Source organism: Melopsittacus undulatus, chromosome 4 (genome assembly GCF_012275295.1).
Source record: "Melopsittacus undulatus isolate bMelUnd1 chromosome 4, bMelUnd1.mat.Z, whole genome shotgun sequence".
Classification (NCBI taxonomy): Eukaryota; Metazoa; Chordata; class Aves; order Psittaciformes; family Psittaculidae; genus Melopsittacus; species Melopsittacus undulatus.
Window position 1 is genome coordinate 64,991,785 of NC_047530.1, and position 19,512 is coordinate 65,011,296.

Genomic DNA, 19,512 nt, shown 5'->3' on the forward strand with positions numbered 1-19,512 from the left:
GAAAATAGCTGTAACACTTCTCAACACATCTTCTTTCTGTGTTGAGGGGAAAAAACACAACAGGAGACCCAAACCATGCCCTGAACCTGACCTCCCTCACACTGGCTGTATCATAAAACCACTGGGCTGAACCCTGGCCGTTGCATCAATGATACAAGGCAGTCTGAAAGCCCAGCCAAGCAACTACACCAGGGGTTCTTTTTTTCTTCCCAAGAACTCAAGATGACAGAAGCCACCTAAGAGTATGGCCTTTCAGAAATAAAAAAAAGCCAATTTAATTGTCAGTTGGCTGGACAGCTTGTTTTTCTGTTACTGTTAGTTGTTTGAAGGGGGGGTAATATTAGTGTACTGAAAAATGTGGGTGTGATATGGCATTTAACTGGAACATTAAGTGCCTAAGACATATTTTTGTCTGTATCTGTCAAAAACTGAAATCAATACAGTAGCTGAAAACACTAAGGATCATAAGGTGATCAATTATGCTAAATATAAAACTGATCACCAGGAAAGATGTTCTTAAAATCTTAATAAACATCCTTCTGCACAGGATGCATGATTCATGGTTTACAGAGTGATAAGCACTAAAGGGTCAAGAAACTCACCTAATTATCACTCAGAAAGTCAGGATCACGCTGAAATGAGAACTCAGGATCCTGGTTTTCCATGCTGATCTTTCTTACAACTGCACGCTATTCCAAGCGCATAATGTCCTATCAATATCAAGCATCTCTGTTTCCATTAAACAACTTATTTTTGCGCTGAACAGAAAAAGAACCACTTTGTTCAAAGTGAGAATTCAAGCATTCACTTGCACACATGTCATTGCTGAGCCAGGACACAAATGGAGAGCCTGACCCAATCAAGAGATAATTTACCATTATCAGTGCAAACTGACAAAAATTCCAGTCCATACCTCCACAATTAAACTGACTGTCCCTGCAGAAGCAACCTGAATAGAAGAGAATATGAAAATGGAGCCTTCCAAAGGCCTTGGCTTCTGACAAAATGCTACCTGCCAATCAATGCAGCAGCAGTGAAGTTGTTGGTGTCCTCAGCAGTTCGCTCCAGAACAAAAAGGCTCGCAGGCCATTACAGACTGTACCTGTCACCTCAAGATGTCTGCCCCCTCATCCTAAGCATCCTACCAGGCAGATCTCTTCCTGCAAGGTATAGAAGCGCTCACCTGATCTTCACCCTGTGCTCCCAACACAGAGGCACTGGAGAGAGAAATTACTTAGAACACTGGGGTGTGAATGTGAAAGAGCTGAAGACTGCAATACCTTGTAGCTTCAGGTGGAACTCAAAAGCAGAACTCACATGAATAACCTTCTCCACGAAGAGGAAGCAATAATGTCATGATCTAAATTTGCATTCTGTGCACTAAACTTATTTATATGGGGAGGGAAATAGGTTTAGGAGGAGATATTCAAGTCACCAATCTTTGCTTACAGTATCAGTATTTAATCCTCTACTGGGCCATCACACGCCCACAACATCTATATTTCTGATTGCTGTACACAATTTCTGATTCATGTGAGGGTGGTGAGGCACTAGCACAGGTTACCCAGGGAAGCTGTTGATGCCCCATCCCTGGCAGTGTTCAACGACAGGTGGGACAGGGCTTTGAGAAACCTGGTCAAGCAGAAGGTGTCCCTGCCCATGGCAGGCAGGTTGTGTTTCAATCCAAACCGTTCTATGATTCTGTAATGGTTCTATGATAAAACCATAGAAACCCATATATCTCTTACTTAAGTTTAATGCATAGTTTAAGACTGGAGTTTCCTTTTAATCAAGAAAATACATTGGTTTACCTTGGTTGTAAATTTAATCTTTTAAACTTGGTGGGCTGCAGCCACTGGAGTCCTATTTGATCATTGTAATTCAGCTGTTTTTCAGAACCCTAACCAGCTGGGCCTATCAAGGTACTCAGGTGCTCAACATCTGCTTAAATTAATAGAACTCCAGGTGCTTTTTTGTGATCAGAGCCTATTTTTCTTTAACAAATCCCAGCACTAACAAGTTAATTTCTGACTTCAAACACAAGTATTTTAGAGGTATGATCCACTTGCACAGTCATGTGTATAAGAAATAAGGTAATGAGATCATTGCCACATATATAAGTGGAATAAAACATTGCATATAATGCCCTAGCAGAATAAATGCTGTACCCTTTTTGTACATCAGCCTGAAACAACCACATGCTGGCTCCACCAGGTTGGAACTGAGCCAAAAGATTATCCATCCTTTCTGTCACACGTGGATTCTCGGAGGGTCAACATCTGGAACTCCATGTGCTTGTTCTGTTCATCTGTGGTTAAAAGTAATAAATTCAGATGCAATCACACTCAAAAGCGATGATAAGGAGACACACCAAGGACAGTGCATGCCCTACAGAAAGACCTCAGCATAACACTCCAGAGGGAGAGGTGGTGTCAGAAACTAAGTTGAAACCGGATCAATTTGCCAAAATGTCTTAGCTGCAGCAAGCAATTAATAACAATTAACAAACCGTTTACATTCTATGTCCATGACACCGTACTTGGCGCTACCGTGCTCAGTTTTACGTGGCTGAACTACAAGCCAAGTAAAAAGCACTTTGTGCCACTTCTCACCACCCCAGAACTATAAGGGACAAAACATGCGGCACGGGAACTTGTTCATGACTACCGGTCCCGGCAGACGGGGCTCCGCGCAGACCCCTCGGCAGACAGACAGCCCGGCTTCCAGGAGCAGAGCGGCCCCACAGCCAGCTCCCCACGGCCCCACAACCGGCTCCCCACGGCACCCCACGGAGCCCGGCTGCCGAGGGCACTTCCCACACGCCTCCCCCGAGCTCGCCCCCCGCGGCATAAAGATGGCGGCAGCAGGCGGCGCCGCCGCACCCCGCTGGCCCCCAGCTCGCCCCACCGTGCCCCACACACCACCCCGCGGGGGACGGCCCTCACCAGACACTCACCTCCGCCGGCCCTGCTGGGAGCCATAGTTCTCGGCCTTCCGCAGGAGCCTGGGGAGCAGCCAGGGCTGCAGGGTCGCAGCCACGGGCAGGACTACGAGCCCCGAGGTGCACGGCGGCTCTGGCGCGCCTGCGCGGAGGGGCCAGGGGAGGAGTCGGAAGCGGAGCGGGGGCCGCCTGCGACCGCCGGGAGCGGCGGGGCCGGGCCGGGCCGTACGCCGCCATGCCCCGGGACAACATGGCCTCCTTGATCCAGCGGGTGGCGCGGCAGGCGCGGATCACCTTCCGCAGCCCGGCGGGGCCGACCTTCGGGGAGAACCTGCACCGGCTGCAGCAGCTGCTGGACGAGGTGCGCGCCGAGGACTTGCACTTGGCTCCGCGGGGGCCTTCGGCGGCAGCGGCGGCACCGGGTGGAGGGCTGCCGTGGTCCGGCGTGGTGCCGCCCGTTAGCTACATGCACATCTGCGAGACCGAGAGCTTCAGCATGGGCGTGTTCCTGCTGCGGAGCGGCGCCTGCATCCCGCTGCACGACCACCCGGGGATGAACGGCATGCTCAAGGTGCTCTACGGCACGCTGCGCATCGCCTGCTTGGACACGCTGCCCCCCGCCGTCGCCGCCCCGCCGCCTCCCGCCGCCGCCGCGGGGCCCTGCTACCGTGCCCTGTACCGCTCCCGACAGCACTACACGCCGGCCTCGCCGCCCTGCCTGCTCTCGCCGCACACCGACAACCTCCACCAGATCGACGCCGTGGACGGGCCCGCCGCCTTCCTCGACATCCTGGCGCCGCCCTACGACCCCCAGCACGGCCGGGACTGCCATTACTACCGCTTGCTGGAGGGGCCGTTGCCACAGGCGGGCGCCGAGCCGCCCGGGCTGCCGCGGGAGGTGTGGCTGATGGAGACCCCGCAGGCCGCTGACTTCTGGTGCGGGGGAGAGCCCTACCCCGGGCCCCGCGTCTGCCTCTGAGGCGGCGGCCTGGGCCCGGCGGCGGCCGCTGGGACCCTTGGCGCTCGCCCCGCGCCCGCCTCAGGGACCGGCCTGGCGGAGGGGCCCGGAGCCGGGGTCGCGCTTCGCTGTGTGCCGCGGGAGCGCGCTGGTGCTCCTCGGGAGCGCGCTGGTGCTCCTCGGGAGCGCTCTGGGGCTCCTCGGGACCGCTCTGGTGCTCCTCGGGACCGCTCTGGTGCTCCTCGGGAGCGCGCTGGTGCTCCTCGGGAGCGCGCTGGGGCTCCTCGGGACCGCTCTGGGGCTCCTCGGGACCGCTCTGGGGCTCCTCGGGAGCGCGCTGGGGCTCCTCGGGACCGCTCTGGGGCTCCTCGGGAGCGCTGCGAGGCAAAGAGTTCTGCTTTCCACGGGCCTGGAGTGCGGTGCGAGTCGGGGAAATAAAGCGCGTGTTTATGTCCTTTGGGCTCGTGCGGAGAGGGAGCGGCACGGTTAAAGTTGTGCTCAGCTGCATGGCTGGGGACACATAATTAGCATGCTGGGTACATAGTGAGGGGGGTTCGGGCGCTGGCAGGGAAGGTAAATGCAGTAAGTGTTGTTGCGGGCGCCCTGACGTCCCAGGACGTGTCCCCGCTGCCACAGCAGCCTAGCACCGGTGTGGGACAGCCAACCTGTGCAGGGCTGGCCGGGCTGCAGCCTTCGGGGACGCCATCACCAGAGCAGTTCTCAACAGGAGCTGTACCTGCCAGCAGAAAACAAACCCCGAACGACTCCCGAGCCAGGACATGCTCCACCCGTAATCCCCGCGGATGGAGCATGGGGAATTCCCGCTCGGAAGGGACACTGTCAGGTCTAACAGTTGTTTCAAGCGTTGCATACACAATCTCGCTATTGCAACTGAGAACTACAGAGTACATCTATGCATATTTCCTTCAGCTAGGAGGAGAGGAGGGTAGCAGAAACTGGGCATCCTGAGAGAAAAAACAATTCTCCACTGTTGTGTCAAGAAAGCTGTTATAGAAACACGACGTATTTGTGAACCCCATATATACAGCAGTGCGCGTACACTAGGTATGCGCAGGTAAGATTTGATCTGCTGTCTTCTCTTTAAAGCATGGCCTGTGTTTTTATATGGACAAGTGAAGGCTTTGGGCTTTTGAAGCCTTGCGGTTTCCCTCTTTATACTATTTATAAAGACTACTTTTTCATAAGGCTTTTAAATAAACGTAGCATAGAAGAGAAACCATGAATTTTGCCTTGCTATGATGGAACCAGTCTGGAGATGCAGTTTGCCTAAGGCAAGGGATGCAGTCTTTCTAACAAGGGAGAACCTTTCTCTGCAGGTGAAGGACTGTCTGTACTGCATGGACTGGTCTCCTGCCATCAGCCTAATACACACCTTGCACCACAAACACATGCTGGGGGAGCCTTGGCCTTCTTAGCCATGATGTGGGAATTTGAGTAAGACAGTGACTTGCCAATCTCCTAAGTGACGTACCAAACTGCTCCAGAAACCATTCCACAACTGGCTTTAATTTTCCTTTGTGTATTTATAAAACAGACTTGTTTTTCCTGTACAGTGGCTTGTATGTGTGAATTTTTAAATTATTCTGATACAGCATTGCCTTTGTTTTCTAGGGTTTTTTTTTGGCCTGTAAAAGAACGAATGTAAAACACCGTCAGCATTATGCATGCACAGATTAATTCTTTTGCAAGGAAAAATTGGTGGAAATTATTTTGGGTGATTTCCATTTATTCTTACAGCACTTTAAGGTGTCTGATATTTCTGCAGCTGGCTTACCTGTTTTTCCTGGAATTCCCCTGCAGTTTAGCGTTAGTTAATATTTAACAATTCTCCATTGAATGTAGTCCTTGACTATAAGGCAATGCCTCCCTGTGTTACAGCCTGGGTCTAACCCATGCCGATGCTAATGAAAACCATCATCCTTTTTCAGAAGTTCACAAAGATAGTGTGGTTCATGCAAACAGCTGTACTGGAAAAACAGACTGCAAAAAGGAGCATTTCTTATCTTCTCTACTCTGTCTTCCCATTAGGTCTTTCTGCCTGGTTTTTAATGTTTCTCTCTATATAAAACCTAATTGAGATGTTCAGTGGCACAGGACTTTAACACATCTTTCCACAGAGGACAACATGGTACCCGAGGCTGTGGTGTACCACTAACAACCATGGCAAAAACTTTTTTAGTGAAGGTGTTAGCATCAAAGTATTAAAGCTGAGGAAAATGACAAAACCTGAAATGCATTAAAGAAAAGCCTCTTTGCGTAACTTCTTGCTTATTCAGTAACTGAAACTTACTTCATGTTTTCTGGATATCTGTAAGCGGAAGGCTTAAATCTGTAATGTTGTTCTGTCTCTCTGCAGTCCGATTATTGTGTTTTCACAACAGCAAAATTACTGTTATTGCTGAATTTTAGAATAAATACAGGATATCTCACCACTGACCAGTCTTTGCTTTCCTTCACAAGTGCAGCAGTCTTGAACCAAGCATGGTGTAGATAGTGCACATTTCTTTTGCCTAGCGGTCCAAATGGGGTGACTGGCCTTTTTCAGAGAGGTGATGCTTGACACTGGCTTCTCAGCACAAGTCTTACATTGGCACTTTGTAGACAAACCCAGGCACATGCTTTTGAAGCTGGCTGTTACTGCAAGGCAAAGGCACGAGCACAAGGTTGCTGATGCTACTGTACAATTTAAGGCTCCCTTGTAGCTACATGCAAGTCGCTGCAGTTTCTTCAATTCAGCTCATTTTCCATTTTTGTGCCGTTTATCTCGCTTTACTTTTGACTGGGGTTTTAATCTGGGAGTGTGGCTGAAGGCAGGAGTTCAAAGTGTGAGCAGAGCCTTGGACTGTGCACCCGGGTAGCTGAGATCCCAGTTCTGCTCACAGTCTGGCTGTGGCCAAGCTGTGGTTATCCATGGCTGTGGTGGTACCTCTGGGAGTCCAGCAAGTTGAGAGCAGTGAATCCCTGTCCACCGCCCCGTAACGCAGCCCACTGGTGCCAATCAACCTGTGGGGTTGTGCTCCTGTGTGACATCCCTCCAGCAGCATACCGTGGTGTCTTTTGTGGAGCCAGGAGCACATGGGATCAGGTGGCAAAGCTGCAACCCACTAAGAGATGCGGCAGAAGAGGTGAAGGCTTACTTGCTCTGCTGAGGTGGATGGCAGGATGGTGAGCACAGAGGCTCTGGAGCTGGCATCATTCTGTGACTTCTTCATCCCATGCAGACTGGTCCATGCCTGGCTTCTGATTTGGAGAATCAAAAAACGCTTTGGAAGCCTGCTGTCTGCTTCAAAACCAGACACAGTGTTTCAGCTACTACTGACCACTTTTCCCAAGCAAAAGCCCATGCCAGTTCCAGTAGACAGCGAGCAGGGTGTTTCAGACATAAAAGCCTGGTGCCACTGGGGCTTTGTGCAGTGAGACCCAGCACCAGGGCAAGCAGAGGCTGGGAGCCACTGGGCAAGGGCCTTGTCCCCGTTCCCTTCAGTGTTGGGCTGTGGCGAGATCCATCCCACATGGCTCACCTGTGTGGTGCGGGCCATACCAGGGATCTCTGCAGCAGCACCAACAGCCCCTACAGCCCTGCACCAACGGCAGGGCCCGAGGGTGGGCCCTGGTAGGGAACTGCCAGGATGGCACCTTAAACACCAATAATCAAAATGGGTTAAATAAAGTAAAGCGGCGCGGTGCTGTGGCAGACGGGTGCAGCAGAGAAGCCCGGCTGTCTCGCAGGGTGGGCGCCGCAGCCCGGGACCCGTGGAGCCTCGAGGGCGGGCGGCAGCGCAGGGAGCCGCTTTCCCTGCGGAGAGGCCGTCGGGGCGGCAGCACTCGCTGCTCCCGAGCCCGCTATGAGAGGTTGCCCGGGGCAGATCGTAACCACGGAACACAAAAGAAAGTGAGTCAAAAAACCCACCCCGTTCCCCAGTTAATACCGTCCCGTCTCGGCTCCGAGGGAAATCCCCTCGCCCGAGTCGCGGGTGTCAGTGCACTGGGGCCGCGGCCGCTGGTTTTCCGCGTCGGGGCGGTGCGGTTCGCCCAGCGGCACCCGCGGCCGGGAGGGGGGTAACCACCCCCCACCTCCCCCGGGGCCAGCCAGGGGACCTACGGAAATAAATGTGTCAGTTTAGCATAATTAAGAGATTTATTTGTCGTCTTTTATAAACGTTGTAAGCACCTACCCTATTGTCGAAAAGTTTATTTACAGAGCGGCCGGAAAGAAATCCTCTCTCCTTCCAGCCTCCGTTAGTGGTTGTGCATTATTCGTGTTACCTGCTGCGCGCCGGACCCCGGCGAACAACGGGCGTCGGTTCCAGCCAGAGTATTTACATCCCGTCCCAAGTCCTACTACAAACGTAACACTTTTAAGTCACCAAAACCAAAACCCTAAACCAGTGCGTACAAAAATATAGTCTCTTAAAAAAAAAAAAAAGAAAAAGAATCCCAATGTTAATAGGCAGAAATGTACAGCCATACTAAAACCAGGGAGGGCAAACTTTCCGGTCTCGGTGTCGCCGCTGTCGTCGGAGCGGATCGGTAAGGCACCCCCCACATGCAGACAGGGGACCGGGCTCTACACCACACAAGGCACCAAGACACCTCACCACGACGGCACTGCATGCATCCATCCATCCTCCCGCCGCAGCCCCTATGTACACCCGCCGGCCGGCCGCCCCTCCCGGCCCGGCCCGGCCCGACCCGGTCCGGGGGAGCCCGCGGCACCGCCGGGTGCTGATCGCGCCCCTCAGGGCTCCGCTCCGCGCCCCGCCGCGCTCGGCTCTGGCTCCCCGGCTCCGCGGCTCGGCGGCTCCGCGGCTCAGCGCTGGGTCCTGCGCGCCCCGCTCCTCAGGGCGTCCGCGTCCGCGCCGCGCAGGGGGCCAGGGGGGCAGCGCCGCTCCCGCCGCCGGGCTGTGGGCACCCGCCGGCGGCGGCGGCCGCTCCTTTCCGCTCCTTCTGGCGCAGGTGGATCTTGGTGTGCCGCTTCCTCTCGTCGGAGCGGGCGAACTTCCTGCCGCAGAAGTCGCAGGCGAAAGGCTTCTCGCCGGTGTGCGTGCGGATGTGGGTGGTGAGGTGGTCGCTGCGGCTGAAGTTCCGCATGCATATGCGGCACTGGAAGGGCTTGTGGCCCGTGTGGATGCGGATATGCCGAGTGAGCTCGTCGGAGCGGGAGAAGCGGCGGTCGCAGCCCTCGGCGGGGCAGGGGTAGGGCCGCTCGTGGACCGGCGTCTTGCTGGGCCGGTTGGGGTACTTGCGGGGCCGCAGGATGGGCCGCAGCGGCAGGTGGTGCGGGCTGTAGGCGCCGGCGGGCAGCCGGGTGCCCGCGCCCTCGCCCCCGCCGCTGCCGGGAGCACTGCCGGGGGCGGCGCCCGCCGGGGGCGCCCCCATCGTGAAGTTGCGGATGGTGGAGAGCGGCGTGAGCGGCGGCGGGACGCGGAGCGAGTCGAGGGGGCAGGGGAAGGGCTTGCGGTCGGGGCCGGCGTGCAGCTCCCGTTGGCACTGGGGCGGAGGGAAGAAGCCGCCGTACTCGGGGATCATGGTGAAGAGCCCGCCGTCGGCCGCCGCCGCCTTCGGGGACGGGTAGGAGGGCGGCGGGGGGAAAGGCAGCGCTCCGCCACCGGCGGCTGGCAGGAAGGCTGAGGAGGGGTCTTGCGGGTACAGGTCACCGCAGCCCGAGTAGGGCGGCGGCGGCGGCGAGTAGAGGTGCTCCAGGTCGGGCGGCTGGCCCTGCGCCATGGTGCAGCCGAGGGCCCCGGCCAGCGGGTTGGGGGAGGCAGCGGAGGCGGCGGAGGCGGCGGAGGCAGCGGTGGCCGAGGAGGCGGCGGAGGAGGCGGCGGCGGAGGAGGCGGCGGAGGAGGAGGAGGGCGTGCTGACCCCCTGCAGGATCCCCGCGCTCACGATGTTGATAATGCCCTCGGGGTAGCAGCCTGCGCCGGGGTACTGCGGGTCAATGGAGAATTTGCCCATGTAGGTGAAGGTCTGGTTGCGGGAGGCCGGGGCGTTGGGCGCGAAGCCGCCGCCGTAGGGCAGGTCCAGGGTCCGCTTGTCGCCCATATCCACGTTGATCATGCCGTCTGGGGGGGCAAGGAGACGGTCAGCCCGCCGCATGGCCACCCGCCGGGCGGCCCGGCCCCGGCCCCGGTCCCGACCGCCACCCAGCCCGGCCCGCTGAGGGGCTGCGGAGCGCACATGTTGCGCTCCGGCTGCGGGGGCTCCGCGCCGGTCTCAACTTTTTCCCCCCAAACGGGCGCGGAGGCAGAGCTGCCTCGAGGGGCGGTGGGAACCCCCCGGCAGGGCGGCGGACGAGCCCTGGAGGCCGCGATCCCCTTTCCAGTGTCCCCCCCCCGCCTGCCGCCTCGGGACTCCGCCGCCCCCCGAGGTCCGGCCAGCACCTGTGCGGGCAGCGCTTACCTCCTGCCACACCGCTCATCTGGTCAAACGGTCCTGCCAGGTCGGCATTGGGGAAGATCGCGACCGAAGTTGGCAGCGCGGCGGAGATGTCATCCGCGGGGTAAATGCCCTCGGGGAGCTGGTGCACGAACCCGCCGAGTGTCACCGGGATCTTGTCCACCGCCTTGGCGGTCATCATGGGGGCGGCGGGGCGGCCGGGGGAGCGGCTGCTCCCGGCCGGCGGTGCGCGCTCGGGGCGGGGAGGGGAGAGAGAGAGAAGGGGGCGCTTCCCCCTGCCTCTCACTACCGGCGCGGGGGGACTGCGGGCAGGCGGAGCGGCGCACAGGGGGGCATGTGCGGGCGGGCGGCCGCCCCGTCGCGGCGGTGCCGGTGCCCGCGGTGCCCCGGGAGAGCCGCGCTCCCGCCGCAGCTCGCGCTGGAGGACAAGTCTGGCGGTAAGTATTTATGGGGGCCCCCTGAATGCCCGGGACGTCACTGCCCATATAAGGACTGAGGAACGGGGCCCGGCAGTCACGTGGGCGCCCGCATGTGGGACCCGCCGCCCCTCTCCCCCCCCGACTCCCCCCCTTTTCCCCCCTACTCCCAGCGTTGCGAGCCCCGCGGGGGCGGCCCCGACCCGCCCCGGCCGCGCTCGGCCCCCGCCGCGCCGGCAGTGCCCCGCCGCCGCCCAAGGGGGTATTCCGGTGGCGGGGCCCTTGTCCTTAAAAGGCTCGGATCCGGCCCCGCCCCCACTGCCCTTTTAGGGCTCGTTCCGGAAAATGTTAAAACGCTCGGAAAAGCAGAGGAGGTCCCGGGGCCGCCCCGCCGGCCCCAGCTCACTTTCTCAAGCAGCCCTTAACCGCAGAGCGGCGGCGAGGCAGAAAACAGCCGCATGCACGGAACCCGGCTGCTCCTTTCTTAACAACAACAACAACAACAGAGACATTATTTTTGTGAATTACGGGTGGAATGAGAAGCTGAGCGCAGTGAGCGCGTCGTGCTTCTTGTGGAAAGTGTCAGATCTATATATACCCCTGCGACAACGGCCCCGCCTGCTCCGCCGTCGGGGGGTTGTTATTGTTGCCGGCGGGAGCGGAGGGGACGGGACGAGGCGGGTGGGGGGCGGCGGTACCGCCGCCCCCCCCCCCCCCCCCCCTCCGCCTCGTCCCGTCCCCTCCGCTCCCCCTTGCTGGGACCGATGCCATTTCCACTCCCTTTTGCTTTCCTGTCCCTATGCTCGGAGGGTATCCAGCTAAAGAGTTGTTAAATTCTAGCTTTTTCTTCTTTTTACCCCTCCCCAAGTACTAAAAATAATCTCCCTTGTGCCTCCCTTCCCAGGAGAAGCCAATCTTTCATACGCTGTTCCTTGCAGCCCCTACATCTTCTTGCTGATGAGGGTGTCAGATGTAATGATTTCTGAGAGCTGTATCCCATGCTATGCTCATGTCACTAATCCGTTACTTAGGAATATTTCGTCTCGTGGTTGTTTATTCCCTCCTTTTGGAAAGCAGCTCTCACATATGGTTTGTAGCGTGCAAAGTCCTTTTTCAGTGGTCTGCAGAAGTAAAAATACCCCACTTGATGACCCAAGCAGCAGAAAGACATGGCAACATATGAGCGATGCTACAAAAGCCCACTCCTGCTCCAAAGCAACAAGCCAGAGGATACATGGGAAGGCTAAACACACCCTTCACTTTAATTTTTACTGCAGATACCACTATTTGCAGGGCTTAGCACATTACAGCGTGTGCCACAGACGTGCAGCGTGGTCGGGTGTCCCTGTGACTCATGCACTTACCTGCACCTTGGGTCCGAAATGCTGTCCCCAGGTGCCTGTCCCCCGGGCCTCTCCTTATCCATGCAACATCTCACATCCAAGCTGAGAAAGGCTTTTTCAGTTCTTCCACTTTTCTTTCACTGACATTAGTGAGTCTCCAGGTTTACTACTCCTCTGGTCACCTTGAAGCCCAAGCTAGACAGGAGCATATCTGAAAAAGTAAAGGTTTTGGGGGCAGTTGTCACAATTGTTAGGGAGTAGTAGATATAATCCTATGTAGTTTCCTTAATAGGTGACTGGGGAAGTGTGCCCAGTAATTAGTAAACGTATAGTACTTGTTGGTTTTTAATGTAGATTTTGTTACCAGTCCCTTCTAGCACTTAATGTACAGCCAATACAGTTTGGCATATGAGACTTAGTTGAAAGGAAGCTCGTGTTCCATTTCAGGAGGATTCTAGGTATTTTAATTTTAAAAAACCATCTCAATTTAAAAGTAAAATTGTGACAGAGAGACAGAGAGAGAGAGACAGGTTCAGGGAAATTTGACTGAGAAGTAGGAGCAATTGTATTGTACCTTTCCATTTCAGCCGAGCTATAATTGGGCTAATCGCTACTATGAAAGAACAAAATATTGGAATCTGTTGTGTGCTAGGGTGAGTTACTTTACATGGATTTGAGAAACAGGTAATTCTAAGTACAGTATTCTCCTTCCTGCAAAATGTCGCAGGTGTATCAGATTCAGGTTTTAGGGATACCCTACAACATCTTCCTGTGTTATTTGAAAACACCACATGCCCGCTGATTCCACACAGGAGAAAGAAGAACCAAGGTCTCACATCCCATCTTAACCTCCCCGTGTCTCAATCCCACCTTTGAACTAACATAGTAAATTTAATGTTCTTCCGCTATCCAGAGAAGGATTAATTGAAAGATGGATAAGAACAAAATATAACATTCCTCCTGGCTACTTTGCCTAGGGAATTCTACTACTAGTTGACTTTGTGGGTTGATTTTAAAAGGCTTCTCAAGAATGGGGTAAATTGTGCCTCATTTCCAGCCTTTATAAGGACAATCAAATCACTTGACTTCTCTCAATGAGAGCTTTGTCTTAATGGCAGCAGGATCTAGTGCAGAGCAATTTGGAAATGTAGTTAATGTTTGGTCTTCAGGAGCATGTTGACAGATGAAACTCAAATGTTTCTGGTCCCTTTTTGGATATTCTTGCTGTAGTGTTTGCATGTGCTTAGAGCCTTTGATCCCCATTTGATTAATTATAACAGACTCTGAGGGTTAGAATGTCCAATTCGCACTGACGTCAATAAGCCTTAAACACGAAAAATCCTACTGATTCCTGTGGTTCCTATAAGCCATGTGGTTTCATATGATGGACAGATTGCTGGTTTAAATTGCCCAAGCCTTGCTTGCACCAAGAAGAGGAGCTGCACCTCATATGACATGTCTGACTGGATATAGCCTGGACTGAGGAGGCTTCAGAGTTGAAGGGCAGAACTTCTCTGTTATTCCCAATAAGAATGAAACTAGCCGCCTCTGGATTTATTGTATTTACTCCTTTAACAAGGTGCTATCTGACATTGCACTGGGTGTATTTTCCTGCAGTCATTCTCTACCACAAGAACCTGAGACAGGAGCTGCAGAAATAAAACTATCCTTGCCTCCATAACTGAGCTTGAGAGTGGCTGGGCAATAAAAGGCAGCTCATCATCTGTGGAGCTGGCAACACCATTTAACCAGCTTAACATCAGATTTGAGTCTCTCTCCAAAACTGTACTTTTGTATCAAAAATCAACCAATCTCACATGCTAACCACAGCAATGCTAGTGGGCCTGCTTGGGAAACACACCCTGACACTTCCACTGTGCACCCCACTGCTGGATGGCCCCAGCTCAGCAAGTGCCCTCGAGAGTAGGACTTGTTCCTGGATAGTAGTTGAGTGACCCTGTCGTCTTACAACAGCAAGAGATGTCTCTCCTAAGTCTGGGCTAAATTCAGGTTGGGATTGGTGGGGTTTCTTAGTGTTTCACATAAAAGAGAACTTCTTTCCAAAGCTCAGAGTTTTCAAGTTTGACCCTTTTCACTGGGGAATACAGGGACTTGTCATGTTCTCACAGGAAGAAATGCTGATTTACTGTACTGTGTTGACCCTGGCTGGTCACCAGGTGCCCACCAAAGCTGCTCTATCGCTCCACTCCTCAACCAGGCAGGAAAAGAAAATGTGACAAAAGGCTCATGGGTTGAGATAAGGACAGGAGATCACTCACCAATTACTGTCACAGGCAAAATATACTCGACTTGGGGTAACTAACTTATTACCAGTCAAATCAGAGTAGGATAATGAGAAATAAAACCAAAACTTAACACATTCTTCCAACCCCTCCCTTCTTCCCCGGGCCAACTTTCTTCCCAAATTCTCTAGTTTCTCCCCCACAATGGCACAGGGGATATGGAATGGTGGGTTGTGGTCAGTTCATCACACGTCTCTGTCTCTCCTGAGAGGACTCTTCACACTCTTCCACTCTTCCAGTGTGGGGTCACTCCCATGGGAGACAGTCTTCCATGAACTGCTCCAGCATGGATCCTTTCCATGGCTTGCGGTCCTTCATGAACAGACTGTTCCAGTGTGAGTTCCCCTCAGGGTCACCAGTCCTGCCAGCAAACCTGCTCCAGGGTGGGTTCCTCTCTCCACAGGTCCTGCCAGGACAGGCTCCAGCACAGGCTTCCTGCAGGGTCACAGCCTCCTTCGGGCATCCTCCTGATCCAGGGTGGGGTCCACCCAGGCTGCAGGTGGATCTGTTCCTCCATGGGCCTCCATGGGCTGCAGCAGCACAGCCTGCCTCACCATCGTCTGCATCACAGGCTGCAAGGAATTTCTGCTCTGGTGCCTGGAGCAGCTCCTGCCCTCCTTCCACATGGACACTTGTGTCTGCAGAGCTATTTCTCTCACATATTCTCTCTCCTTTTTGTGGCTGCATTTGCCTGGGTTGTTTTCCCCTTCTGAAATCTGTTACCCCAGAGATGTTACCACTGTTGCTGATGCTGTTGCTTGGCCTTGGCCAGCGGTGGGTGCATCTTGGAGCTGGCTGGCATTGGCTCTACTGGACATGGGGGAAGCTTCTTGCAGCTTCTCACAGAAGCCACCCCTGTAGCATCCACGCTACCAAAACCTTGACATGCAAACCCGGTACCTTTTGTTTTGCCAGTGGTGCCTGCTGGATTCCCAGGCTGCAGGCAAAAGCCACTTCCCTGAAGTCTCCCATGCCTGTCCCTCACAGGCGTGATACAGACTCTCAGCCTGTATGGACCAGTTACTTAAACCTGGTACCCAGCCAGGGAAACGTGCTGTAAACACGAGCCTACACAAAACAGCTGCCTAACTGCTGGTGTGCTAGGGGAAGGGGATGGTTAAAGAGCAGAGGAGAAGGCATCCCAGTCTGCCCTTAATTACAGTACCTTAACCACACTCTGCAGTTTTCAGCCAAGGCTACTTGTTGTCTTGGGATGAATGCCTGTAAATTTGAAGTAAGTAAACGATTTCATTGTGAGGATTTGGCTTGGCAGAGCGTTAGCAACATCCTGAAGGGTTATTTAATGTCAATAACGTTTTCTAATTTGGGCCATAGGAATTAAACAAACCCGTGCGGAATCAGCAAGTTACTAGTTTAAGTTTGTGTGGCTGAGAACAAGGGTGAGTGACAGAGAGAACTTCCAGTCAAATAAATGTAACAACAAACTCGTTTGCCCAGAACCTATTCTCGTTATTAAATGCGCAGAACATTTCTAGCACATTTATTAAACCTGTACCCCTGCTTCTGCTCACCGCTTTCGTTCCTCACGTAGGAGCGGGGGAACGGACGCTGCCGTGGCCGGCGGGAGGGAGCCGGGAGCGTGTGCGGGCTCCACTGCCCTCTCCTGGGGGAAGGCGCTCCCTGGAGCCGGCGAGGACACGGGCGCTCAGCAGAAAGCCGTGCCCTGAGCGGAGTGCCTCTGGTTTCACCATGTAACAGCACCCCGAAACACTCTGCATCACAAGCGTGCTACCTAGAGACATCAAAGCATAGTTCCTGTAGGGTCGGGAATCCCAGGAAGGGCAGCAGGACTGCCTGACGGCTGGCCCACAGGCTGTGATTCCTGTAGTCCCAGAAGCGTCAGGACAGAGACCACACACCTGAGAGAGGTGCTGGAAGCAAGCTACAGAGGGAGCATCCCTGCTAAAAGGTTGAAATATTGGCTTTGTATGGTGCTTGCTGGAAGAACAACAGCAACAAAAAAAAGGCCTCTTCTCATAACAGGGACAAGAACTTGGATATACATGTAATTCATGAGACAAGACTCTCAAAATTATAATGATTGTTTCTAAATAACAGCAGTGTGACTGCTAAGATCTACTTTCCATTCCTTTCTTCCAAAACTAGTTTCACTTACCATTGTATTTCCTGCTCTAATGTATCTTCTCTGCTTTGTGCAAATACCACGTTGCCCCATGGCTGTCCTGGGCCTTTAGTCCAAAGAGACACTAATCGAGCACATCCCTTAACAATGCAGGTGGCCTTCTTGCTTGAAAGACAGAAATAAAATAGAAAGTGTGACAATTTCAGTTCTCCTGTCAGTCCCACTACCTAGTGTTTGAGTACTTTGAAAGCTTGTCAGAAGGTTTTCTGGACATACTCACTTTTATAGTACTGGATATGGCTTTTCACCCTCAGCTGAGCAGTAAAGCCAAGTATGGCATCTCTTTTCAGCCCACCAGAAGAGAAAGCAGAACTCTGGCACCGTTTTTCAGGCAGTCTTTAGAGAAGCAGGAGAGCTGTGTGGAGTGTTTCTCAGAAGCTTCCCACCCCTCCAGGGAAGCTGGAGCATTCACAGTATTTCTAGATTGCCAAGCACTCATTTGCCTTTGCCCTGTCTATGTACCACTCTCAGAACCTGTTTAAATTTATGTCTTATTTCCCTGTGCTTTGGTCTTAAACCAATCTGCCTTGAGCCTTGAAAACCCTCAGCTCTTTGTGCTGGGTAAGTCAGTCTGAGTGTGATTCTGGCTTTTCCTTAGTTTTTATCATGATTTATTTTCTGCTCCTGAGGACATGTCTACGTGCTCCAGTCTCACCAGAAGACCATCCTGACTGTGAACTTCTGAGGAGAAGGCTGTTCAGGTTCCTCTTCAGCAAAGTTACCCAATGGATGACTTTCTGTCACAAACTGCCAACAAATTTTCTTGGAGCAGAATTATTACTTTTTAAAATCCCACAGAAGATTAAAATAAGCATCATGTTTTGCTTCAAAATTTGTAGGGCTACATCTTCAAGCAATTAGTGCAAGTTTTTTGATGCTATAACCCCTAGAAATCTGAGTAAAAGTCTTAATTGGACATGATTTCATTTAAGGTTTGGTTAGTTTTTAAGTCTAAAACTTCTGCTTAGGGTGAGCATGGTCCTTTTTGTTCTGTGTTTGGTCTGCTTCCACCTGATTTGCAGGAGTTTATTTCTTTGTTTTGTTTTCTTTGCTGCAATGTATTGTCCTTGTTCTTCCACCTCCCATCTCATTCATGTCTCTCTACTCTCTATTGTCCAACTTCTTCAGCTCTCCTTTCTCTCTTCCCCCTCATGCCTTTCCTCTTCCTTGGTAGTTCCTTTTCCTTCCCCCTTATCTCAGCAATTGCTGTCAACAGCTATATTTGGAATAGAGTGGGAACAAGCTATTCTTGTGACTTTACTTTGAAATAACTGAGAGGAGCAGATGATTTTCTTCGAACAAATAGAGGATACATTGAGGAGAAGACAGGCTAGTAAACTCAAAATTATACTGTTAGGGAATACCTGCCCAGCAGGTTTCTCTTTCCCAACTCCTGGGATAACTTAACCAGCTATTAGTTCTTGTCTCCTCTGTTTTATCTTTATATGTTCCTTTTGTGCAAAATTCCTCTCTCCAGGTTAGTAACCTGGGTTTCTAACAAGGCCTAGCTCATCGCTGCAATGTCTGAGCACTTAAATATCAAGAATGACTGCCACCTAGAATCTCAGATACCAGAATTAGCTGAAACAGGACATATACTTGTTTAACACTTGAACTCAATGCCATCGTATCTTCTGGTGTAGAGAGAGGATACTGTTATAGAGTCCCATTTGTATGGGATAGGAGGAATAATTTCCTATCAAGGAACATGATTTCTCCATGTCCTCTCACATTAACTTCTCTTCGCCACCTGTTCCTCACCACCCTTGCCATTTAAACTGCTGTAAGCAATATAGTAACAAAACTAGTGATAAGCAGAGCTATACAAACAGGAGAGCACAGAACGTATTTCTCCCTATCCCCCATATTTCTGTGTTTATACAATTAACTCCCACATTGGCAAACCAAACAAGAAATGAGGCCAAATGAGAAATTCAGCATCACAGCTTAGTGTTTTGTGCCTCTGCCAGAAGAAGACCCAAGTCTATTTGTCTGCTCCCAAGTGAAGCCAGTTCTATTAAAACTGTACTGCTGTACACTTGGTTGTGTGTAAAACTGCTTCATGCAGGGAGATACCTGAAATTGCACACAGAAAGATGCATGGACAAGATCTCTCCTTACAAATTAAATGAAGTTAGACAAGAGGCCAGAAGGAAATGATTCTTCTATATATCAATGACTTCCTGGGATTTTATAAAGCAGCTAACACAAATGGTCATGATGACATGGGGCTTCCACTATTTTCTCTGCAATAACTGTTAATATGTTCAGTTTGCCAGCAGAATACATATTGATACTAATATCTTAGGAGAGCAGGGCTGACACAGCTCCAATGTTTTTCAATCAGACCATCTAACAGAAAAGCAGATCAGCCTTCAAGCAAACATTCTTTTCTGTGTCCACACTGCCACCATACTGCCACCACTCTGCAGATCTTGAATGTGCTACGTCAAACAGAGGCTAAGCAAAGGGAAAAGAGAATGATCCAGGCTAAGATGTGACATCTACTGTCAGCGCTACCACTAATCCCCAACAGAGACTGCCAAGTGTCTCTTTGGGCTTCTGTCTTTTAAAACTGAGCTCAGTTTGGTGTGTGCAGTGGATATAAGAATAAAACATTTGGTAATGAATTGAAGGCAAGCTCAGTGGCTAAGCATATTTCACCGGTATCAGATGAGTTTTTGCAATTCTGTACTGCCATAGAAAGTGAATATATTTTATTTATGTATTTCCAACTTCAGGTCAACAGACAAATGAACTTGGACGCATTTGGAAACACTGCTAAATCCATGACAAACTCACAGAGTATTTAGCCCTTCCCCATTACCTCTTATGCCCTGTCCCATACTTCCCATGCTGGCAACTTGCAGTTTTCCTCTTAGTCTCCTCAATTCCACATGCTCAGCAGAGCTGAATGACACAGCTGTAAAAAGCATCTGAAAAATAATCTTTGGATTTAAGGCTCCC

The 19,512-nt window shown here is 52.4% G+C and overlaps 2 protein-coding genes and 1 long non-coding RNA gene across 4 annotated transcripts; 1 reads left to right on the forward strand and 2 right to left on the reverse strand.

Annotated features, from left to right (window-relative positions):
• Nucleotides 1-2,969: 2,969 nt before the first annotated feature.
• ADO (2-aminoethanethiol dioxygenase) lies at nucleotides 2,970-3,952 on the forward strand. Its single transcript, XM_005153990.3, has one exon. The coding sequence runs from the start codon at nucleotides 3,177-3,179 to the stop codon at nucleotides 3,918-3,920; it is 744 nt and encodes a 247-aa protein (XP_005154047.2). The 5' UTR covers nucleotides 2,970-3,176; the 3' UTR covers nucleotides 3,921-3,952.
• A 4,807-nt stretch (nucleotides 3,953-8,759) lies between these two features.
• Nucleotides 8,760-10,807, reverse strand: EGR2 (early growth response 2). Its single transcript, XM_034062018.1, is given in 3 exon segments — nucleotides 8,760-9,985; nucleotides 10,323-10,689; nucleotides 10,691-10,807. Coding segments are annotated over 3 exon segments (1,707 nt in total). The 5' UTR covers nucleotides 10,805-10,807.
• A 702-nt stretch (nucleotides 10,808-11,509) lies between these two features.
• Nucleotides 11,510-18,744, reverse strand: LOC115947287 (uncharacterized). Of its 2 annotated transcripts, XR_004081229.2 has the most exons (3): nucleotides 16,519-18,744; nucleotides 12,100-12,289; nucleotides 11,510-11,856 (listed from the first exon to the last, which is right to left on the reverse strand). It is a non-coding gene; the product is annotated as an uncharacterized lncRNA (long non-coding RNA). The 2 variants fall into 2 exon arrangements; XR_004081228.2 differs by lacking the exon at nucleotides 11,510-11,856 and having other exon boundaries at nucleotides 11,975-12,289.
• Between the last annotated feature and the right edge of the window lie 768 nt (nucleotides 18,745-19,512).

Excerpts from the sequence above, each read along its gene's own strand:
- ADO (XM_005153990.3), top strand. The coding sequence starts at position 3,177 with ATGCCCCGGGACAACATGGCCTCCTTGATCCAGCGGGTGGCGCGGCAG.